This window comes from Camarhynchus parvulus, chromosome 27 (genome assembly GCF_901933205.1).
Source record: "Camarhynchus parvulus chromosome 27, STF_HiC, whole genome shotgun sequence".
In the NCBI taxonomy this organism is placed as follows: Eukaryota; Metazoa; Chordata; class Aves; order Passeriformes; family Thraupidae; genus Camarhynchus; species Camarhynchus parvulus.
In genome coordinates this window covers 4,486,284-4,508,054 of record NC_044597.1, presented here as the reverse complement: position 1 = coordinate 4,508,054, position 21,771 = coordinate 4,486,284, and the positions used below count along the sequence as shown (strand labels likewise).

The 21,771-nt window shown below is 61.5% G+C and overlaps 3 protein-coding genes across 19 annotated transcripts in view; 2 read left to right on the top strand and 1 right to left on the bottom strand.

The window, feature by feature from the left end:
- RUNDC3A (RUN domain containing 3A) lies at positions 1 to 5,063 on the top strand. Of its 2 annotated transcripts, XM_030966220.1 has the most exons (11): positions 1 to 149; positions 1,654 to 1,769; positions 1,909 to 2,042; positions 2,542 to 2,627; positions 2,752 to 2,841; positions 2,928 to 3,008; positions 3,120 to 3,285; positions 3,476 to 3,633; positions 3,788 to 3,925; positions 4,053 to 4,159; positions 4,384 to 5,063. In XM_030966220.1, exons 1-11 carry the CDS (start codon positions 43 to 45, stop codon positions 4,524 to 4,526), a joined length of 1,326 nt encoding a protein of 441 aa, XP_030822080.1. In that variant the 5' UTR covers positions 1 to 42; the 3' UTR covers positions 4,527 to 5,063. The 2 variants fall into 2 exon arrangements, with proteins under 2 accessions (XP_030822080.1, XP_030822081.1); XM_030966221.1 differs by lacking the exon at positions 4,053 to 4,159.
- Positions 5,064 to 5,174: 111 nt separating this feature from the next.
- Positions 5,175 to 11,309, bottom strand: SLC25A39 (solute carrier family 25 member 39). Of its 3 annotated transcripts, XM_030966252.1 has the most exons (12): positions 11,190 to 11,309; positions 8,959 to 9,067; positions 8,820 to 8,879; positions 8,330 to 8,374; positions 7,426 to 7,535; positions 7,235 to 7,302; positions 6,991 to 7,115; positions 6,675 to 6,848; positions 6,471 to 6,580; positions 6,257 to 6,338; positions 6,095 to 6,175; positions 5,175 to 6,017 (listed from the first exon to the last, which is right to left on the bottom strand). In XM_030966252.1, the coding sequence occupies exons 2-12, from the start codon at positions 9,053 to 9,055 to the stop codon at positions 5,899 to 5,901; spliced, it is 1,071 nt and encodes a 356-aa protein (XP_030822112.1). In that variant the 5' UTR covers positions 9,056 to 9,067; positions 11,190 to 11,309; the 3' UTR covers positions 5,175 to 5,898. The 3 variants fall into 3 exon arrangements, with proteins under 3 accessions (XP_030822112.1, XP_030822110.1, XP_030822111.1); XM_030966250.1 differs by lacking the exon at positions 11,190 to 11,309 and having other exon boundaries at positions 8,959 to 9,192; XM_030966251.1 differs by lacking the exons at positions 8,330 to 8,374; positions 11,190 to 11,309 and having other exon boundaries at positions 8,959 to 9,192.
- Positions 11,310 to 18,094: 6,785 nt separating this feature from the next.
- Positions 18,095 to 21,771, top strand: part of MAPT (microtubule associated protein tau) — a 44,186-nt gene continuing 40,509 nt past the window's right edge. For all 14 annotated transcript variants that reach the window (XM_030966188.1, XM_030966182.1, XM_030966191.1 and 11 more), the window contains exon 1: positions 18,095 to 18,222. The gene's annotated coding sequence lies outside the window, so the exon portion shown is untranslated. The remainder of the gene's footprint in view (positions 18,223 to 21,771) is intronic.

Genomic DNA, 21,771 nt, shown 5'->3' with positions numbered 1-21,771 from the left:
GGGAAGGGGCATCGCCCGCGGCCGCGGCGCCGGGGCCGCTGGATGGAAGCGAGCTGGGTGCCGGCTGCCATGGCTCTGGGGCTCTCCTCCAAGAAAGCTTCCTCCAGGAACATCGCCGTGGAGAGGAAAAACCTCATCACCGTCTGCAGGTGGTGGGGGGGGGGGGGGCACCGCAAAATGGGGAGGGGGGGGAGAGGAGAGGGGGAGGGAGAAGAAGCGACCACCGGCGGTGGGGATGGAGGGGATGGGGGGCGGGGAGGGGCCGTGCTGGGGAGGGGTGGGGGGTTCATCCCTCCCCCCCACCGCCGCCCCTTCACCCTTTGGGGGGATTTGTTGTGGCTGCAGTCGCTTTTTGAGGGGAGGGGGGGAAATTCAGGTTTGGAGGGGGGAGGAGAAGGATGGGGATGCGGGAAAGGGGGGGGGGCGCGGAGCCGCGGGGCCGCGGGGCTGCGGCGGTGCGCGGTTCCAGGGGGTTCCAGGGGGTTCTGGGGGGTTCCAGGGGGTTCTGGGGGGGCTGTGGGGATCTACAGGGGCTGGGGGGGGTCGTGAAAGGGGAGACGGGGGGCGGGGGACGCAGTGACAACATGGAGGCGGCCGGCGCGCTGATGTCGGGGCCCACGGGGGATGCTGGGGGGATCTGGAGGGTGAGGGGGGCGCTGGGGGCAGCGGGGTGCACGGGGGGGGCTGGGGTTGGGGACCCCCATGCGGGCGGGGGCCCAGGAAGTGACGTCAGGGCCCCGGAGCGGCGGGGATGGGGGATGAAGGATGGAGGATGAGCGTTGTCATGGAGACTCGCGGCTGGACCGGGATGGGGGGGGCAGGAATGGGGTGCAGGGACGGGGCTGGGGGGGGCTGGTGGCTCCTGCCGGGGTGCGGGTGTGGCGTGACACCCCCGGGCGGCCCGGGGAGGGGCTGCTGGTGCCGGGAGTGCTGGAGCCCGGCCCAGGGCCGGGGGGATGTGGGAGGTGCCCGGGCCTGGGCAGCCTGGCAGGGACCCCCAGGGCCTCATTTGGGGGTCTGGGGAGGCCAGGGCTCCTCAGCGTGGCACGGGGCACCTCCAGACCCCACTGCCATGACATGGGCACCCGATGGATCTCCTTGCCATGGCATGGGGCACCCAAAGACCCCATTGTCACGACACGGAGACCCTCTGGATCTCCAGCAGGACGCCTCCAGCCCTCACTGCTGTGCCATGAGGCACCTGCAGCCCTCGGTGCCAGGACGGGACACCCTCCAGCTGCTGCCACGGGGATCCCCCCGGCAGCTGTGACCCCCAGAGCCCACAGAGGTGGCGATGCCCCCGGGCAAACACCTGCCCCGTGCTGCCCTGGCCTGGTCCATGCCGCATCCTCGGCGTCGCTGCGCCCCGAGCACGAGCGGCCGGGCGGAAGGGGAAGCCATCACCGCCCGCGCACGGCCGGGAGGAAGGGGGCCTTTGTTCGCCCTTCCTGGCCACTTGCACGGCGGGGAGCAGCGGGGTCCCTGGGGACGCGGGGACAGGGGGGTCACCGAGCCACAGCCCAGCCCGACGCCCTCTTCCCGCTGCCGGGAGCGGGAGCCAACAGCTGGAAAAGAGCTTTGCTGAAAACCCTGAGCGTGCCAGGGCTGGGGGTGTCCCCTCCCTGCCGTGACGCCCGTGCCCTCCCTCGCCAGGTTCTCGGTGAAGACCCTCCTGGAGAAGTACACGGCGGATCCCATCGATGACTCCTCCGAGGAGTTCGTGAACTTCGCTGCCATCCTCGAGCAGATCCTCAGCCACCGCTTCAAAGGTAGTGCTGGCCCCCAGGGCTGTCCCTGTGCCATCCCCGTGTCCCGTGGTGGATGGGGACACACCAGGGAGGGTGTCCAGCTCTGCTGGAGGGGCTGTGCTGGCACAGCAGCCCCTGAGCAGCCCATGGGTGCCTGCAGGCCCGGTCAGCTGGTTCAGTTCTGATGGACAGCGTGGGTTTTGGGATTACATCCGCCTGGCCTGCAGCAAGGTCCCCAACAACTGCGTCAGCAGCATCGAGAACATGGAGAACATCAGCACCTCCAGGGCCAAGGTCGGGAAGGCACCAGTCCTGTCCCTGTCCCTGTCCCCATTTCTGTGCCTGCCACTGTTTCCATTCACTCCACTCTGACCCTGGTACATGGACGCATCCACATTCCCACCCCATTCCACCCCATCCCATCCCATTTACATCCCCATCTTCATCCCCATCCCCATCCCCATTCCCATCCCCATGTCTATGCCTGCCCCTGTTTCCATTCACTCCACTCTGACCCTGGTACATGGACCCATCTCCATCCCCATTCCCACCCCATCCCCATCCCCGTTCCCACCCCATCCCCATCCCCATCCCTCTCTGCCCCCACCTTGCTCCCTTCCCCTGCCCTCCTGCAGCTCCATCCCACACCACAGAGCCCTTTGGGACACAACAGCAGCTGTGGCTCCCCATGGTACCGAAAAAGGGGCTGAAAGCCACTCCTGGGGGTGGGTGGGGATGTGGGGACCCCCGAGGCAGCCCCCACCCTCAGCGCTGCCCGGGTGCTGCCTCGCAGGGCCGGGCCTGGATCCGCGTGGCGCTGATGGAGAAGCGAATGTCCGAGTACATCTCCACGGCCCTGCGGGACACTCGCACCACCAGGTGAGCAGCCCCGGCCCTGCCGGCCACGGCCACACCTGCCCCGGGGTGTGTGGGTGTGCTGGGGTGGGTTTTGGGGTGCCAGGGTGGGTTTTAGGGGGCACAGCCAGCCGTGTGCTCCCCGCAGGCGGTTCTACGATGACGGGGCCATCATGCTGCGGGAGGAGTCCACGGTGCTCACGGGGATGCTCATCGGGCTCAGCGCCATCGACTTCAGGTAGGGACAGGCGGCACAGCGGGACACAGGCCCCAGGTGACAACCTCAGGGTTCCCTGACCTTCTCCTCCCGCTGCCTCTGCTCAGCTTCTGCCTGAAGGGAGAGGTGATGGACGGGAAAACGCCCGTGGTCATCGACTACACGCCCTACCTGAAGTTCACGCAGAGGTAGGAGCTGGGCTGCCCTTCCTGCGGTGGGAACCCCCCTGTCTCTGCCCCAGCACCACGATGGGGCTCCCTGAACCCCTGACAGCCCTGCTGAGCCCCCACACCCCCCAGCTATGACTACCTGAGCGAGGAGGAGGAGCGGGGCAGTGTGGAGAGCAGCACGAGCGAGGACAGCTCACCTGAGCACCCCTACCTGCCCCTGGTCACTGACGAGGACAGCTGGTACAACAAGTGGCGCAAGATGGAGCAGAAATTCCGCATTGTTTATGCCCAAAAGGTACCAGACTGGGGCCAGCCGGGTATCAACTTCCCCAGGATGCTCCAGCCTGGAGCATCTCTGCCTCAGTGGTGCCCTCAGCCCTTCCTCCTGCTGCTGCGGTGACCCAGCCTCTCCCTGTCACTCTGGATGGCCCTGGGGACACTGGGGGTGGTGGCAGCGGGACACCACTGACGGTGGCCTCCCGCAGGGGTACCTGGAGGAGCTGGTGAGGCTGCGGGAGTCGCAGCTGAAGGACCTGGAGGCGGAGAACAAGCGGCTGAAGCTCCGGCTGGAGGAGGTGATGGTGCAGAACCAGCTGGAGAAGAGGGAGCTGGAGGGTGTCATCCTGGAGCTGCAGGAGCAGCTGTGAGTGGGGACCCACTGCCACTGCCGGGGGTCCCTGTGGGGAGCCAGGCTGCCCCACAGGCCCTGGCTGTCCCCAGTGCCCCACGTGTCCCGTGGGCTGTGTCACCTGGCGCTGGTGGCCGTGCCAGGTACTGAGCACCCGCCTTTGCTGCAGGACGGGGCTGATCCCCTGCGAGAACCCACAGCTGGCCCAGCTCTCCAAGGAGATGGTGACACCCCTGGTCAACCAGTGGCCCTCCCTGGGGACCCTCAATGGCAACGAGAGCGGCTCGGACAGCAAACTCTACCGAAGGTAAGCTCGCAGTGGGGGCAGAGACCTGCCAAAGCACCCTGCCCTGCCCGGGGTGGGGGGACACGGGGTGAGGGAGGGGCAGAAGAGCTGTGCCAGGCCCAGGGGGCTCAGAGCTGTCCCCCTGCAGGCACAGCTTCGTGAGCACCGACCAGCTCTCGGCCGAGAACAGCCTCAGCTCCGACTCCCAGCGCCTGGGCGAGGGCAAACGCGAAGGGGAGCCCTGGGGGCCCTTGGGTAAGACCCCCCCACCCACCATAGGGCATCCCCGGGGCTCAGCACGTCTCCCCCCAAGCACCCGGGTGTCAGGACCCTCCAGCAGCCCCCTCCTCACGGTTGGGATGCTGCCCCAGCAGTGCAGGGACACGCAGGTCACCCCCGGAGAGGCGGTCCCTGTCCCCCCGGGGTGGCAGGGCAGGGACAGAGGCCGAGCCCCCCGTGACGCGCCGCTCTGCCCGCAGGGAAGGACCCCACGCCTTCCATGCTGGGGCTCTGCGGCTCCCTGGCCTCCCTGCCCAGCTGCAAGTCCCTGGCCAGCCTCAAGTCCAACGAGTGCCTGGTGAGCGACAGCACGGAAGCCAGCCCGACCCGCAGCCCCAGCTGAGACCCCCGGCCCCCGCGCCGCCCCCCGGCCCCGCCTGACGGCGCAGGACTGACCGAGCTCGGCCCCCCTCGCACCCCGCGCACGACGAGGGACTCGCCGCTCCCACCGGGGAGGCTGGGGACGGGCAGCCCCCTCCCCACCTTGAGACCCCACCCTGGAGCCCGGCTGGAGACACGGACCTGCTGGGATGGGGGTGCAGGACTGGGGGGATCGAACTGTGCCACGGTGGGGGGACACCGGCAGTGACAGCTGCTGGGGAGCAAGGGGGGGTCGGGGCCAGGCCCCTTCCAGGGTGAGGGTCTGGCGTGGCCCCGCTGTCCGTCCTGCTCAGCCCCTGGTGCCCACCTGGCCTCCCCCGGCTGCCCTGCCCTGTGGGGGGCTGCCTGTCCCCCTTGCAGCAGCATCCCCACAACAGGGGGAGGACTCTTCTTCCCCCTTCCTCCCCGTCCTCCCCTGGGTTTTGGGTTGTTTTGGGTGATTTTGGTTTTTATTTCAGCCCCATCTGCCTTGTTGGAGCAAAAGGAATCAATAAACGCAGCAAGCAGAGCTGGCCTGTCACCCACCCCCCCAGAGGGGAACAGACCCCTTGTGCCCCCCGCCACAAGGTGTCTCTACAGCCCCCCAGCACGCAGAGAGAAATCCTTCCACTAAGAGACAATTATTTTATTTAAGAAATTAGGAGAAGTTCCCTCCATGAGTCCCGGGCTAAGGGGGGCAGTGCCCGCAGAGCTGGGGCAGGCCCTTGCAGTGAAACATGGGGCATGGGGGGCACAGTGGCCCCCCGGAGCAGCAGTGAGGTCTGTCCCCACACAGGGTCTGACAGGCGATGGGGACCTCCCGAGTGGGAGGAGAGGTCCAGAGGCAGGGAGAGGGTCCTGACGTGTCCCCGTGCCATGCAGAGCCAGCAAGGCGAGGCTGTGTGTGAGTGATGGTCAGGAGGGGCAGATCCGCAGGCAGAGCAGGGCTGGGGGGCCCAGGCAGGCAGAGAAGCCCCCGAGGTCTGGGGTTTGGTCCTTGCCAGAGCCCCAGCTCCATCTCCTGCCAGGCCAAGTCTCCTGGGACACCCCATCCTTGCCAGAGCGTCCATGAATCCAGCAGCAGCATCTGTCCAGCCCCAAGGGATGGGTGTGGGGGGCTCCATATCCCCTCCAGTGTCACAGCAGTAGGCACAGATGTCCCCCAGCGTGGCTGGGACAGGGAGTGGGGCAGGCTGGCCCTGGCTCCGTGTGCGGGCAGCGGGAGGCAGAGCAGGAACGAAGGCACTTGGGCTCTGCACGGCCGAGTGCGGATCGCCGCTCCTGGTACACCTGGCTGGAGCAGGGCTGGCACTGTCCCCTGGGCACGGCCACAGCCAGCCCGGCCCCAGGCCTGCTCACAATCCCCGCAGCTGCTGCTCCTGGTTCAGCTTCTGGAAGAAGCTCTTGCCAAATTCATAGGTGCTGATCATGATGGCGCAGGCAGGTGCCACCTTGATGACGCGGGGCAGGAACCCTGCAAGGACAGCGCTGTGAGCCCTGGGGTGACACCAGGGCACCTGGAACCTCAGCACATCCAGGGCACATCCTCACCTGCAAACAGCCCCCGGGTGCCAGACTCAGCGCGGATCCGCTGCATGAGCAGCCAGGTGGAGGAAGGCTTGGAGGCTGTGACTGTGGGGAGAGGGGAGCAGGTGAGGCTTGGGGGGCACCCATGGGCAGTGCTGGTTGTCCCCCTGGAGCCCAGCCCCTCACCTGGGTGCACCTCACTGTCTCCCAGCTCGATCTGCCGCTGTGTTTTGACCACGTCGAAGGGCAGCGTCAGCACCGCGGCCACCTGTGGGGTTGGCACTGGTTGGTGAGACTGGACCTGGCGTTCCTACCCAGTGCCAGCTCTGTTGTCACCTCCCAGCACCATCCCAGCGCCACTCCTCCCACCCCCAAGGGAGCCCCAGAGTCCCAAACTCACCGTGCCAGAGATGGCCCCGGATGCGAAGCTGACCATGAACGTGGCCCCGTCCAGCCAGGCCTGCCTGCAGAGCCACGTCCTCACCAGCTCGTAGTTAAACCAGTACAGAGCTGGGGGAGAGGAGACACCAGGGCTACCACTGGGCACCCCCCAGCAGCACACGGCTGCCCTGGGCCCCCCACGCCCCAGTGCCCCCCAGCATACCTGAGAAGGGGACGTCCCGCAGCACGGTGGGTCCCCAGCCCCTCCAGAGGGACAGCCAGCCGTCCTGGGCCACTGCTGACTGGATGCACACACGCAGCTCACGGTAGCTGAGCTGCTGGGACTGCATCTTGGTGCGGATCAGCTCCAGGGGGCTGATGACTGTCACAGCACCCACTGCAACACAAGGGACACGGGGAATGAGCTCTGTCCGCTCCAGCGGCCATCCCAGAGCCACCAGCACCGTGCCAGGAGAGCCAGGCACTGAATGTGGGCACTGAGTGGGCACGGAGGGAACCCAGAGAGGAGGGGCACTCACGCCTGGCGAGGGCCCCAGCCAGCAGGGGGATGTAGTGGTTCCAGCTCCCCATTCGGGTGTGCAGGTAATCCCGGAGCTGGTCATAGGTGGTGAAGTAAATCACAGTGGCTGGCACAGCCATGACCCTGCGAGGAGGAGAAGGGCAGTGAGGGGCACATGCCCTCCCTGGGGGCTGGCAGGGGGCTTGGGACCTAAATCTGTGTGTGCCTGGGCAGGCGGTAACAGCCAGAATCCCCAAACTCACAGGGTGGGGGGCAGGCCGCTCCACAGAGATCTGATGCCCTCATTGCGTGTGATCTTCACAAAGGCATCCTGGGGACAGAGCGGAGCACCAGCGACAGCAGTTACAGGTGGGAGAAGGACAAACAACCCCCAGAAAACACCCCGACACCCCTCTGGGGTGGGCAGGCCCCTGGCCATGCCTGGAGTTCCTACCAGCGTGCCGGTGAAGCGGCCGGGGGCTTTGTACCAGGCGGTGCAGCCGTTGCCGTTCTGGCAGACGTACAGGTGGTCCATGAGCCCGTTGCAGTAGAGGAAACACTTCCCTGAGGCAGGAAACAACAGCACTGCCATCACACGGGAGAGCCTTCCCCTCTGCCCCATGCCCTGCACATCTGATCCCAAAGCTGCCACATCTTCCAGGAAAGAGCCAAACCCTCAGTGTGAGACCAGGAGAGGAACAACCCTGCAGCAAGGGTCTGATCGTGGCCAGAACAGGAGAGGAACAACCCTGCAGCAAGGGTCTGATCACGGCCAAACCAGGAGAGGAACAACCCTGCATCAAGGGTCTGATCATGGCCAGAACAGGAGAGGAACAACCCTGCAGCAAGGGTCTGATCATGGCCAGGCCAGGAGAGGAACAACCCTGCAGCAAGGGTCTGATCGTGGCCAGAACCAGGGGATGGGGACACCCAGCCCCATGGCAGGGTGGGCACACAGCAGGTCCCACTGCCAGCACTGGGAGAGGGTTTATGTCTCACTTGGTCTTGGCTCTGCTGCCCTGGCACAGTGGGGACATCAGCCCCTCCACTGTGCTCTCAAGCCAGGCACAAGGGACACCGGGCAATAGAAATCCAAGGGGACTTTGATGTGGCAGCAGGACAGAATGACAAGACTACACAGAGCCAGGCCAGCTGCACAACAGATCCCCACAGATGTGGCACAGCCAGCCCCAAAGCAGGGCTGCAGGGCAGCCTGGGCTGGGGACAGCGTCAGCCCCCACAGTGCAGGGATGCCCCCACAGCCAGAGGAGCCCAAGCCACCACCAGTGGAGAAGCAAACCAGGATGAAGGCTTGGGAAAGCAAAGCCACTGGCAGCAGGAGCCCCCGGCGTACTCACATGTGGCCGGCTGAGCGCCCCAGGGCACTGACTGCGCTGCCAACACTGAAACACACAATGGGGACACACTGAGCAACCACAGGGGACACGCCACCACCCGGGGCTGGGCAGCAGGACAGCTCTGTGGGTGACTGCATGCCCCCACAGCCACTTCCCAAGCAGTTCCTATTGTCACCAAACCAGTCCCTTGGGGCCAGCCCCAGCCCAGTGACCACACAGGAAGGGGCAGAGCCCAAGGGGAGCAGCATGGAGACTGGAACAAAGGCCAGCAGCTGCAGCAGGGCTGGGGGCTGCCAGGCACAGGGCTGTGCAGGGGGAAGGACAGAGCCAAGCACCAGCCCAGCTCTCCCAGCAGGGCCCCCGGGCCCGTGAGGACGAGGGGCCCATGGTAACCTGTCACCTTGCCATGGCCCCACGCTCCAGAGCAGAGACACCCTGCCACCAGCTGTGCCAGCTGAGACACCCCTTGAGCTGCCCCAAGCAGGGTTACCTTTGGAGAAGGGGGTTCTCTGGGCCTGCAGCCGGATCTTCACCACGTCCAGCGGCGTCACTGCAAAGACACCACCATCCCTTAGCCATGCCAGCCCCGTGCCAGCCCCCCACCCCAGCACCCACCCCAGCATGCTCACCAAACAGGGAGGTGAGGATGGCCCCTGTCCCCGAGGCCAGCATCTGCTGCAGCGGCGTGATGCCCCCGCCGGGGCTCGGTGGCAGCTTCTCAGCCATGGCACCGTCCCCCTGCAACACACGGCAGGGGATGGTCCAGCCTGGGGGGTCCCTGTCCAGGGATGAGGTCCCCTGGAGCCCCCCCAGCATCCCCAGCCCAGCAGAGTGTCCCACAGGTGTCCCACGCCCGCCGTGCTATCGCTGCAGCACACGGCACCGAGGGCCCCCCATAATCAGGGTGGCCTGGGGGGTGACAGGGACTGGCTCCCAGGGCCAGCCCAGCCCTGATAACACCCCCTGGCCCCACACTGGCAGCAGGCCCAGCCTGGCTGGAGAGGTGGAGACAGTCCAGCCTTCCACGTCCTTGGGGAAGGAGGACTGCCCCCTCCCTGCTCTCGGAAAATTAAGGAAAGGAAGGAACAAAGTCCAAAGACCAGCCATGCTGTGACAGCCTCCCCCAGCTCTGGCTGGGATGGCAGCAGAGCCCAGGGCAGCCATGGCAGGACACCAGGGAGGGGGAGATCCCCCTCGTGAGTTTGCAACAAGAATCCCAGGAAGGGTTTAGGCATCTGAAACCTCCTGCCTGATCCCGCTGGGGCTTGGCAAGGCTGCAGCCTCCAGGGCTGGTGCGCTGCCCTCGGGAAGCAGGGGATATCACACCCTTCCCAGGGAGAAGGATGTGGAGAAATGACCCTCGGCACATTCAGCACCAGCTGCTCCCTCTCGCTGCAGCCTGAGGATCATTATCGTGCTGCGACAGGGCCATAGCAGGAGAGTTTCCAGGCTTTGGGAACCCAGGGTTCTTTAAAGCCTGGGAATGCCGCAAAAAACCTTCACCATCTGACTCATCGATTCGCAAGGTCAGAGAAGTCATAAATCTCTCCTTTACGGGCTCAGGAATTGTTGGGTAACCAAGGCTGCAAGTCGGGACAGGTCTATCGTGAAGCCACACGTGCCAGCCCCTCAAGGGAGCCGGGTCTGTCCTGGCACCGGCGCCAGCCCGGCTGGGAGAGCTGGATCCATCCCAGCCCTGCACGTGTGCCAGCCCCACGGGGAGCTGGGCCCGTCCTGAACCCTGCAGTGCCCCAGGACGTGGGGGCTCTTTGGGCACCCATCGCAGGAGGGCAGCGTGGCACGTGCCCCACTGGCCCCAGAGCCATTGCAGAACCGTGCCACGGGCAGGGCGCTGCCTCCGGATCCCCGCCGTGACCCAGCCCTCCTGCTCAGCCTGACGCAAGCCAGGGGAAATCTCTTGCTCGCAGCTCTGCCCCACCTGATAAACTCACTCCTTGTGACGTGCCCCAGCACAGCCCTGGTGCTGGGGCATTGGGGCACCTCCGGGGCTTCCCGTTTGTGTCCAAGCTCCCCTCTCAGCTGAGAGCTGCTCCCTTTTCTGCGCAGGGTAAAATATACCCCTAAACCCAGAGCCCTAAAATATTCCCCTAAACCCAGAGCCCTAAAATATTCCCGTAAACCCAGAGCCCTAAAATATGCCCCTAAACCCAGAGCCCTGCTCCGCTGATGATCGAGACAAGAAGGGGGAAAACAAACACGGCTTAAGGTGATCAATGCAAACAATTCCCCGGGAATGGGGCCTGCGGGGAAGCTCAAGGGGCTCTTGCGGGGCTGGAAGGGCCCAGCTGACTCCAGCCCCGAGCCTGAGGGAAACCCTGCGGCGGATCCCCTTGGCTGCTCCAGCCTCGGGGGTGTGAAGCCGGGTCACAGACCGCTCTCCCCGGGGCAGGGACAGCAATGCTGTGTCCCCGAGGAGCCTGGCCCGGAGCAGGGACGGTTCTGCTGTGCCCCCGAGCAGCCTGGCCCTCTGCCCTGAAGAGCCCCCGGCGGGGCAGCCCCTCATGCTGGGCCCGAGCCCCGGCGCGGTTTCTGCCCCCCTGCCTGGAGCCCGCAGCCCCCTCAAGGGTTCGTGCCCCCCATGAGGGCTCGGAGCCCCCAGCCCAGGGCTGCGCCCCCTCCCCTGGCCCTACACCTCCCTCTCCAGGATCGACAGTCCCGGGGTGCGCCCCCTCCCCGGGCGGGGAGCCCGGGGGTCCCTGCGGCCGCCTCCACGGCCTCCGCGGCCGCACGGCCCCCGACACCGGGGGAAACTGAGGCAGCGGTCACGCGTGCCGGACCACGAGGGGGGATGACGTGGGGGGACGGGGTGCCGGGGGAAGTGCCGGGGGTTCCGCCCCACCTGCTCATTCCAGCCAGGCTTGGCGCGTCCCTCCGGGACCGGGAGGCGGCTCCGCGCCGGCGGCGCCTTTAAGGAGCCCCATGGGTGCCCCTCGCCCTCCGCCGCGCTTCCGCCCGCCCCGCCCCGCGCACGCGCAGTGCGCCCCGCGCGCCCCTGCGCCCCCTGCCGGCCCGGGGGGGGCGCGGCACCCAGAAACAGCTGGGCTAGGGAAACAGATGGAATAGAGAAACAGCTGGAATAGGGAAACAGCTGGAATAGGGAAACTGCTGGGACACAGAAACAGCTGGGATAGAGAAACTCCTGGGACACAGAAACAGCTGGAATAGAGAAACAGCTGGAATAGGGAAACAGCTGGAATAGGGAAACTGCTGGGACACAGAAACAGCTGGGACACAGAAACAGCTGGGATAGAGAAACTCCTGGGACACAGAAACAGCTGGGCTAGGGAAACAGATGGAATAGAGAAACAGCTGGAATAGGGAAACTGCTGGAATAGGGAAACTCCTGGGACACAGAAACAGCTGGGATAGAGAAACTCCTGGGACACAGAAACAGCTGGGATAGGGAAACAGCTGGAATAAACAGCTGGAATACAGACACAGAAACAGCTGGAATAGAGAAACAGCTGGAATACAGACACAGAAACAGCTGGAATAGAGAAACAGCTGGAATACAGACACAGGAATAGGAAACAGCTGGAATAGGGAAACTCCTGGGACACAGAAACAGCTGGGATAGGGAAACAGCTGGAATAGAGAAACAGCTGGAATAGAGAAAGAGCTGGAATAGGGAAACTCCTGGGACACAGAAACAGCTGGAATACAGACACAGAAACAACAGGAATAGAGAAACTCCTGGGACACAGAAACGGCTGGAATACAGACACAGTTGGGATACGGAAACACCTGGAATAGAGACACACCTGGAATACAGAAATACCTGGAATACAGACACAGAAACATCTGGAATACAGAAACACCTGGAATACAGACACAGAAACATCTGGAATACAGAAACACCTGGAATACAGACACACCTGTAATACAGAAACACCTAGGATACAGAAACTCCTGGGACACAGACATATTGTAAACAGACCCCCGGAACACAAACACATTGTATGTGCCCTGCACTCTCACCGTGCTGACAGAGGGGCCCACCTTGCACAGTCACCATGCTGGCAAAGGGGTTCACCTTGCACACTCACACTCCACGCTGGCAGAAGGCTTTGCCTTGCACACTCACACTGCATGCTGGCAGAAGGCTGTGCCTTGCACACTCACCGTGCTGAAGCCCTGGGGCTCTCACCCTCACCATCCTGAGTTGCACACTCACTGTGCCAAGGCCAGCAGCAGGCTGGGACACGGGCACAGTGCCGTGCCAGGCCCAGTGCCACTCTGCTGCCTGCAGAGGAACAAAGCCTCTCAGTTCCCAAAGCACTGTGAGCATCACCCAGCGTCTCCCCATCCTGTGCCACGCTCCCTGCAGCTCTGCCGGGCCCTCTGAGCAGGGAGTGAGTGCCCTGCTGCTCCCACCTGGGCCTGTGAGAGCTGGGATTAACGCTGGGGGTCTGGAATCCCATTTCTGCTCACTGCAGACCCTCACGTGGAGTCCTTCCATGTGTTGGAAGCACTGTGTTTCCTATGGAGAACGCCAAACCCTTCTGGGCGAGGTGCCGATCTCCCTGAGGGGCTCTTATTTCTGCTTGCAGTTAAATCTGGGTATTTTCTCGGGAAGAGTTACTTGACTGAAAGGGTGATTAAACATTGGAAGGGGCTGCCCAGGGAGGCGGTGGAGTCTCCATCCCTGGACGTGTCAACATGGCACTCGGTGCTCTGGTCTGGTTGACAAGGTGAGGATCGGTCACAGGTTGGACTCGAAGATCTTGGAGGCTTTTTCCAACCTGAGTGATTCTGGGAGGGTGGGAGGGAGCAGAGCCCGTCTGGTGCCCCTCGCTGTAATCTGGGCTGATGACAGCAGATGGCTCCCGAAGCCCCTGGGAAACCCGCAGGGACCCCCGGCCCCGCGGGCAGCACAGCTGGGGCTCCAGGGCTGCGTCCTTCAGGAAAAGTCCCGCAGGTCAGAGTTCCTGGTGACTCGTTTGTGTGACAACATCACTGCAGGACCTGCTGCGGTGCTGCTGCATGATGCAATCCCTGCCTCGGAGCTGGCTGAACTCTTGCCCTGACAAACCCTGCGCTGGTGCCCGCAGCCCTCTCCGCTGCCCGGGGAGTGCCATCCTGCGGGAAGGACGGAGTGCCCAGGGACAGGTGACGTGCAGGTGCCACAGCAGCCTCTGCCTGTTGAACAGGAGCAGCTCAGGGCTCAGTCTGCAGCCCCAGGGTGTTGGAATGGAGCCCGTTTCACCCACAGAGATGTTCCCCGTCCCTTTGCAGAGCAGGCAGAGCTCTGGTGGCTGCTCTCCTCCAGGAATAAAGTCCCTCCTGGCTCCTGGCATCTCTGAGAATTGTCAGTGGAGGGGGAAGCTAGTGCTGGGAACTGCCCTTCCATGACACCAGGTCCAAGGGAATCTTGGCTTTAAGTGATGTGAGCCCAGGAGCCTGATAATTCCCACAAGGTCCCGTAAGTGAACACATCCTGTGCCTCCCCGATGAGTCAGTTCTGCCTCTTAGAGACACGGGCTTTAAATGACCTGAAAGCCTCTTGCAGCTGCTAATTTAGAAATGGAATAATGATTAATTACAGATATATCTGTCCTTAGGGGTACTGGGTCTGGTTTAGGTGTTGGGTTTTGTGTGGCTTCCGCGCAGCTCAAAAGAGACAGGAATAATGTTTTTTCAGATGGGGTGGGGTCAAGAAGGACCAGTGAAAGACAGTGTAAGTGCCTTGACCTCGATTTTTTTTGGGTCTCTTCATTTGCTAAAGAGGTCAGGGTGAAAGGGTGAGTTTGTTTACCCCGAGCTCAGCGCTGCTGAGGACCTGGCTGGCTCTTTGTGCTGAGTCACAGCCCGCTGGCCGCCTGCGTGCTGTCCAAGCCCCGGGAACATTTCTGTCCCCAATTCACATCCTCGCAGTCCCGCTGGCCCTGGCAGGCTGGGCAGGGTGCACCGTGCTCCCATTTCTGTGAATATGAACTGTTACTGTCCAAGTGGAAAGATGTGTTTGCGGGTGTGAAAAATGCCAATCGCTTGTTTTCGAAATTTTAAAAGTTTAAGAGTAATAAAATGGTTATAAAAATAGTAATACCATCAGAGTAATAATAATTTGGACAATTTGAATCAGGACAATATGAGACAATAAAAACAAAGGGTTACAGACGCCCGGGTACCTTTTTCTGGGCATCACGAGCCCGAAAAGGGACCCCTGCTAACAAAGGATTAACCCTTGAGAACAACAGCCTGTTGCATATTCATACACTTCATACATGATGCATAAATTCCATTCAAACACAGGATTCTGTCTGGTCTTCATCAACTTCTTCCTTCTAATCCTGACAGTGCCTTCAAGGTGGAAAGAAGTTCGTTTCTTCTGATAAGAAGGCAATAAATTCTTTTTCCCTGAAAGATTTAGGTGTCCTGTGGCTGCTATCTCGCTGCAAGTCCTCTCTTTTAAACAAAGCATCTTACATAGCACAGTTTCTATTTTAACAACTTTTATAACCTAAAACTACCTTTAACACAGTACTCAAGAGCATCAATACAGCATCGCTTTCTAACGCAGCACATACAACATTCATTTGAATATTTGCCAAAAGCCAATCACAAAACACACGCGTTTTTCACGCGGGGCAGGAGCCAGCTGAGCTCCGATCCCCCCGACCCGCAGCGTCCCGCGGCTGGCGAGGTTTGCGTGAGCCCTGCTGGCTCTGTCCTGCCGTGACACCGCAGGCACGGCCGGGAGACGCTGCTTGTGTAACCGCAGCTCTTACGAAACGCAGCTGGTGTCCTGGGCCAGGGCCACGGCCGGGGAGCCCTGCTCTAGGGCTCTGTGTGCCTGGGGCTCCTCACCGGGCAAGGCTCACACCCGCTCTCTCAGCGCCTGGAACCATCCATCCCCTCTGGTCGCTTCCAAAATCCTGCTTTGAAAGCAGTTAGCCCAATTCCTTAATTCAGGTGAACTTCAACGGCCAGGTTACAAAAGGATCTGGGTAGTGCTTTAATGGAATTAAGCCAGTGCAGAATTTGAGTATTTATTTCAGCCGGGATCATTATGGTTTTGCAAAAGCCGGGCTTAAGCTGAATTAAGTGACTCAAATGAAGCAGCTTGTGGGCAGAGGAGGCCCTAGGGACATCAGACTTGTATAACCCAGAATATAACCCAATATAACCCAGAATTTCTAAGGCAGCTGCTGCTCTGCAGGTGAGACCTGGAAAGTGCTGTTCTGCCTTCTGCGGCACCTGCCAGGGAAAACCTTGGTGGTCATGAAACAGGGGACAAACCTCACCTGGGAGGAAAATAAACCTGGTCTTAGGGATGAAGACACAGGTATGGAAGATGGAGACCCCATGGTTTCCTCCCTAAAGGATTCCTTTATAGTTTTGTGTTAAAATAATACACACCTAGCAGCAGCATGGGTCAGGAGTGTGGAGGGAAGAGGAGCCTGGCCTGAGAATGGTGGGGAAAATTCCCAGATCCCTTTTCCAACAAACAAAAGCCCCTGTGAACACGAAGAAGAGCCGGAAGAGCTCAGTGCAGTAATTAAACTCTGCATCGGCTGTCAGCCTGCTGCGCATTCAGGTAAGAGATGTGTCCTTAGAGAGCTTCTCTGCAGCTCCTCTCAGCCGGGGCAGGATCTGCTGATCACCAAGAGCTCTTCCCACCCAGGGCTGCACTTTGGGGCTTGGGCTGCTCCAGCAGTTCTGGAAACATCTCGGCGTTGCTGCAGCAATTGATGCATTTCACTCTTGACCATCCTTTGCCAACAGATCTCCTAAACGGCCTGGATGTGCCTGTACCTGAGCCCTGGCTAACCATGCCTCACTGCCCAGCCCAGGATTTCTTGGATCCAGACGGGACTTGTGCTGGGAACTCAGGCAGATGTAAGCGGGCATTGAGGCGACTTCAGGAAGACAGGTGTTGTCATGCTGAGCACTTCAAGAAATGAGGCCCGGAGTCTCTTTTGCCATCTTTAGATGAAGGAATAATCCTGTTGGAGGGTGCTGAGCTGACTCCCAGCCAGCCTGGTGTTCCTGCTACATCCCACATCGCTGCTGTCCCAGACTGGGCTCGAGCTGCTGGCACTGCAATTCATCTTGTTTTCTGTTGTCTCCCCTTGCAGCGCTGTAATGTTTGTTTTACAATTCCCAAAGCGGTGATAGATTTTTGAGAGGAGATGTGTCTAATCTAGGAAAACTCTCCAGCTAAATTATAGTGGGTACTTTTTAGGCAGTTTAAAAATGGGCATAAAAGAACCATTCCTCTGGTTTTAGATGTCTTGCCTATTACTATGGACCTGAAAACAAACAAACACAACTATCTCATAACATTGCATGCTCATAAATAAATTTTTTTTTGTACAATTCAAATCTGTAAATTTGCCGTTATTGATACTGTAGTAGGAGAAGAGCTTTGACACTCCATAAAGCTTTATTCCAAACCAAAACAGATCATTCCCAATCTGGTCTGCTGCTTTAAAAAGCAGACTGGTGCTGCACATGTGGGCACCTGGTGAGGAAACTTCCCTTTTCCCATCTGAGTTAGACTGAGTCTCTCCTGAGGTGGTCCTGAGCAGGAGCTGAGGGGTGCTGAGCAGGAGCTGAGGGGTGCTGAGCAGATACTGAGCAGATGCTGAGTGGTGCTGAGCAGATGCTGAGTGGGGCTGAGTCGGTCCTGAGCGGGAACTGAGGTGGTGCTGAGCAAGTGCTGACTGGTGCTGAGTCGGTCCTGAGCGAGTACTCAGCTCCCACTCAGCTCCCACTCAGCATCTGCTCAGCACCACTGAGTACTCGCTCAGCACCGACTCCGGACCGACCTGAGTGGTGCTGAGCAGATACTGAGCGGCGCTGAGCGGGTGCTGGGGGAGGCCGCTCCCACACGAGCCGCGCTCCCGCCTTCTCCATGGACGCTCAGGGCCGGGCCCAGCAGCGCCCGGCGGCAGCAGCGTGTGCGGGACGCGGGGCCGGGCAGAATTGGGGATGGAAGCGGGCGGCGGGGCTGGGCGAGGCGGTGTCCCGGGGGTGGCATCGGGGTGTACCGGGTGCGTACCGGGGCTCGGTGTGTGCCGGGGCTCGGTGTGTGCCGGGTGCGTACCGGGTGCGTACCGGGTGTGTACCGGGTGTGTACCGGGTGTGTACCGGGTGTGTACCGGGGCTCGGTGTGTACCGGGGCTCGGTGTGTACCGGGTGTGTACCGGGTGCGTACCGGGTGTGTACCGGGTGTGTACCGGGTGTGTACCGGGGCTCGGTATGTGCCGGGGCTCGGTGTGTACCGGGGCTTACCGGGTGTGTACCGGGTGTGTACCGGGGCTGGCGTATCGGGGGGTTACCGGGTGTGTACCGGGTGTGTACCGGGTGTGTGCCAGGTGCGTACCGGGGCTCGGCGTGTGCGGGGAGTGTACCGGCTGTGTACCGGGTGCGTACCGGGGCTCGGTGTGTACCGGGTGTGTACCGGGTGTGTGCCGGGTGCGTACCGGGCCTCGGTGTGTACCGGGGCTCGGTGTGTACCGGGGCTCGGTGTGTGCCGGGTGTGTACCGGGCCTCGGTGTGTGCCGCGGCCGCCGCAGGCCGGAGCGGAGCGGGGCCGGGCCGGGAGGGGCGGGGGCATCGCGGCAGCGCCCCCTGCCGGCCGGGGCGGCGCGCGCCCCCGCTGCCCGCAGACAATGGGGCGGCGGCGGCGGCGGGGCGCGCGCGCGCGGGCGGGGCGAGCGCTCCCCGCGAGAGGCGGGGGGCGCGGGGGGTGGGGGGCTCGGCGGCGCTCCGCGCACGCGCGCGCGCGCCCGCCCCGCCGGCGCGGCGAAGGTTCCGGAGCCCGCGCGCGCCCCCCGCCCCGCCCGCGCCGCCGCCGCCGCCGCTGTCACCGTCACCGCCACCGCTGTCAGCAGCCGGCTCCGGTGCGGACACCCCCGCAGCGGCAGGTACGGGGAGGGTGGCTGCCGTGGGCTGGAGGGGGGGCGCTGAACCCCCGGGCGCGCTCTCCCTCCGCCGCGTCCCGCGCGGAGAAGAGGGGGGAGAGAAGGATAAAAAAAAAAATCAATCAACCCCCGAGAAGCAAAATCCGTCCACTTCATCCCAAAAGCGAGGGGAGGGGCGTGTCCCGGTGCCGGCGCCCCGGGGCTGCGGCAGCGCGAGGCGCGGCCCCTGCGGCAGCGCGGGCGCCCGGGGCAGGTGCGGCGGGCGGGGAGCGGCGGCGAGGGATGGATGGAGGGATGGATGGATGGAGGGAGGGATGGAAGGATGGAGGGAGGGATGGATGGATGGAGGGATGGAGAAGGGCGGGTTTGTCTCTTTCTCCCCGCTTTGCGCCCGTTTCGGCCCCGTTCCTCCCGGCAGGTGGGGCCGGGGCTGCGGCAGGAGGGGCGGCAGCGCGGGGCCATGTTCTGCAGCCGCCTCGAGGCGGGAGGCAGCGGGGATTAAAAACGGTAAATTAATCAATAATGGGAAACCGTAACGAAAAAGCGTTTCGAATTAAAAAAAAAAGGGAAAAGGGAAAAAAGGAGCTGCACACGCCCAGCCCTAAATTTTGCGTGGGGGGAAGCGCTATTGAGGTCACGGCACCTCGGCGCTGCCCGGCTTTGTTGCACCCCCCGGTGCCCGTGTCGAGGGGTTCGGTGTTTAACGTGAACGAGGTGGGTCCCATCCTGTTGAATCCCGGGTGTTTTCCAGCCCCGGGATGGGGATGCTCATCCTCGTGGGTTCGGGGCTGGGATGGGGCTCCTTGGTGTCTCTGGCGGTCCCTGGATGTGCCGGGCACATCCCAAGCATCCCAGTGCCATGCTGGGATTGTCCTTGTCATGCTGGAATGGCCCCCTTGTCCCTTCCGTGTCCCTCTTCCCATGCTGTCTCTTCTTTCTCGTCCCCAAATCCCACCAGGTGGGGCGTGGAGCTGCCCCCCCTTTCTGGGTTTTGCCTTTTTTACCTGTGGTTGTTGGGTATTTCTTTATGTTAACTCTGACTTAGCTGGGAGAAGGGAAGTTTCCTGGCCAGGTGTTTCCAGGAGCACACACCTGGCCTCCTGCCTTGGAGCAATTCAACCTGCAAGGAGCAGAAACAGCTCATTCCAGGTGAGGGATGGAGATTTCTGCCTGCATCCCCGACTGCCACACGAGCACGAGGGAGGGCTGCCTTAGGGCAGATGATTTTCCCTGGTGTTTTTGAACACCTAGAAACGCAATCCTGCTGCTGCTCGCAGAGGGCAGCTGCCATCACTTCAGAGGGAGTTTCTCCTTCCATTTGCTGTGGTACCACCCCGCGAGGTGCAGCTCCATTTGCAGCGAGAGGCTGCTCGTGCTGGAAGGAGCAGCTGAGATGAGCTAAGCTGTCACCATTTGTATGCAGAGTATTCCCGAGCTTCCCCCGGCGTGGATGTGGGCAGATGTTGGATGCGTGTGTGAATCGGTGGAACAAAATTTGCTGCTGACAATCGTTAATGTGCCTTGTCCAGCAATGGCTGCCTGCTTCCATCCATTGAAGGGGTTTTGGCTCTGCTGCCAGCACCTCACATTTGGGGTGTTTGATGGCTTTCCTTGTGGGGTTCGGTTTTCTGGGCATTATTTCCCTCAGGATGGTCAATCAAAACAGGTCTCAGTTGGGCGTTTGCAGGCTGCTCTTGAGGGGAGAAAAATGAAAACCTCATTCTCTCTAGGAGTGAGAAATTGCCTAACCCAGTTATGCTTTGTTCACTCTTGAAACACAAAATGCTTGGTTTTCACCCCAAGATGAGCAGCTTAAGGAGTAAAGCAAAGTGTTGGCTGATTTACCTGTAGTTTGTAGAGGATTTGAGCATAGAATCATGGAATGGTTTGGGTTGAAAGGAGCCTTACAGACCATGTTGTTCCACCCCCTGGCATGGGCAGGGACATCTTCCATTAGACCAGAGTGCTCCAGCCTGCACTCCAAGCTTCCGGAGATGGAGATTCACTGGCAGATGGTTCACACCTGATTAAAGTATTGCATTTTCCCATTCTTTGAGTGAGATGCAGGTGGGGTTCATTTTTTGAGACCTGGTCAACGCGATGCCCATCCCACAGATGGTGTTACAGATCAGATAGGGATGTTTATCCTGCGGGGATTAACTGGGGATAGCAGTGGTGGGAGCTCTGTGTGCTCTGTGTGCAGCTCCCTGAGCAGCGGATGGGCCCAGCCCCTGCAGGAGGCAAGTGCAGGTTTGGTGTGTGTCCCTCTGTCCAGCACTGTGTGAAGTATTTACAGGTCTGGCTTCCAATCTGGTCTTGCTCACCCTTCCCTCTGTATCCCTTGCTGCCCTCTGCCCTCAGCCTCTGCCTTCCCAAGGTGTTCCATTCAAACTGTCCCATCCCCTCTGTGCTTAAAGAACTGCAGCTTCAGGAGGATCAAGCACATGCATTTATTTAATGTATTATATAGATGAAAAGGGGGTGCTGTAGCTTTGTCATTTCCTTCCCAAAAACCCTGGTAAATTCTTCTCCCCTGGCCAGACCTCATAGGATAAAAAGGAGGAAAATGTGACACTGTAGCTGCCCTTTCTCGGTGAGGAAGAGCTGGGTGTAGCCAGTCAGGGATGCTCGTAGCACGCTGCTGAGGTGGGTGTTTCATCTCCTGCCTTTTGTGTTCCTCTGCTGCATTTCAGAGAACCGTGCTCCTCGTGGAGTGCTCGTTGATCTGTGTAGCACCACAGGCTTTTTTCCAGCGGTTTCCAGGCGTGGGGTTTGGAGGTGTTTGGGTACCACATTGCTGAGCAGTCCCGAGGGTGCAGCAGCAGGGATGGAGGGAATTGCTCCCTGCCACGTGGAGTTTGGGCTCCCCAGCATTGCAGGGCTGTTGGAACAGCCACGTTGGGAGTGTTTTGGAGCTGGTGTCGGTGCTGAAGCTCTTGAAAGGCTGCTTCCATCAGCATGGGAGTGACAAATTGTCCTGACACATCCTGCAGCACAGCCGTGGCTGTCGGTCCCGCCAGAGCCGGGTGGGCTCGTCCTGGTGCTGGGTGTGCCCGCCCCAGAGCTCCACACAAATCCCAGTCCTGGTGCCCGGTGTGCCCACCCCAGAGCTCCACACAAATCCCAGTCCTGGTGCCAGCTGTGCCCACCCCAGAGCTCCACACAAATCCCAGTCCTGGTGCTGGGTGTGCCCACCCCAGAGCTCCACACGAATCCTGCTCCTGGTGCCCGGTGTGCCCACCCCAGAGCTCCACACAAATCCCAGTCCTGGTGCCCGGTGTGCCCACCCCAGAGCTCCACACGAATCCCGGTCCTGGTGCCCGGTGTGCCCACCCCAGAGCTCCACACAAATCCTGGTGCCCGGTGTGCCCACCCCAGAGCTCCACACAAATCCTGGTCCTGGTGCCAGCTGTGCCCACCCCAGAGCTCCACACGAATCCTGCTCCTGGTGCCCGCTGTGCCCACCCCAGAGCTCCACACAAATCCCAGTCCTGGTGCCCGGTGTGCCCACCCCAGAGCTGCACACAAATCCCAGTCCTGGTGCCTGGTGTG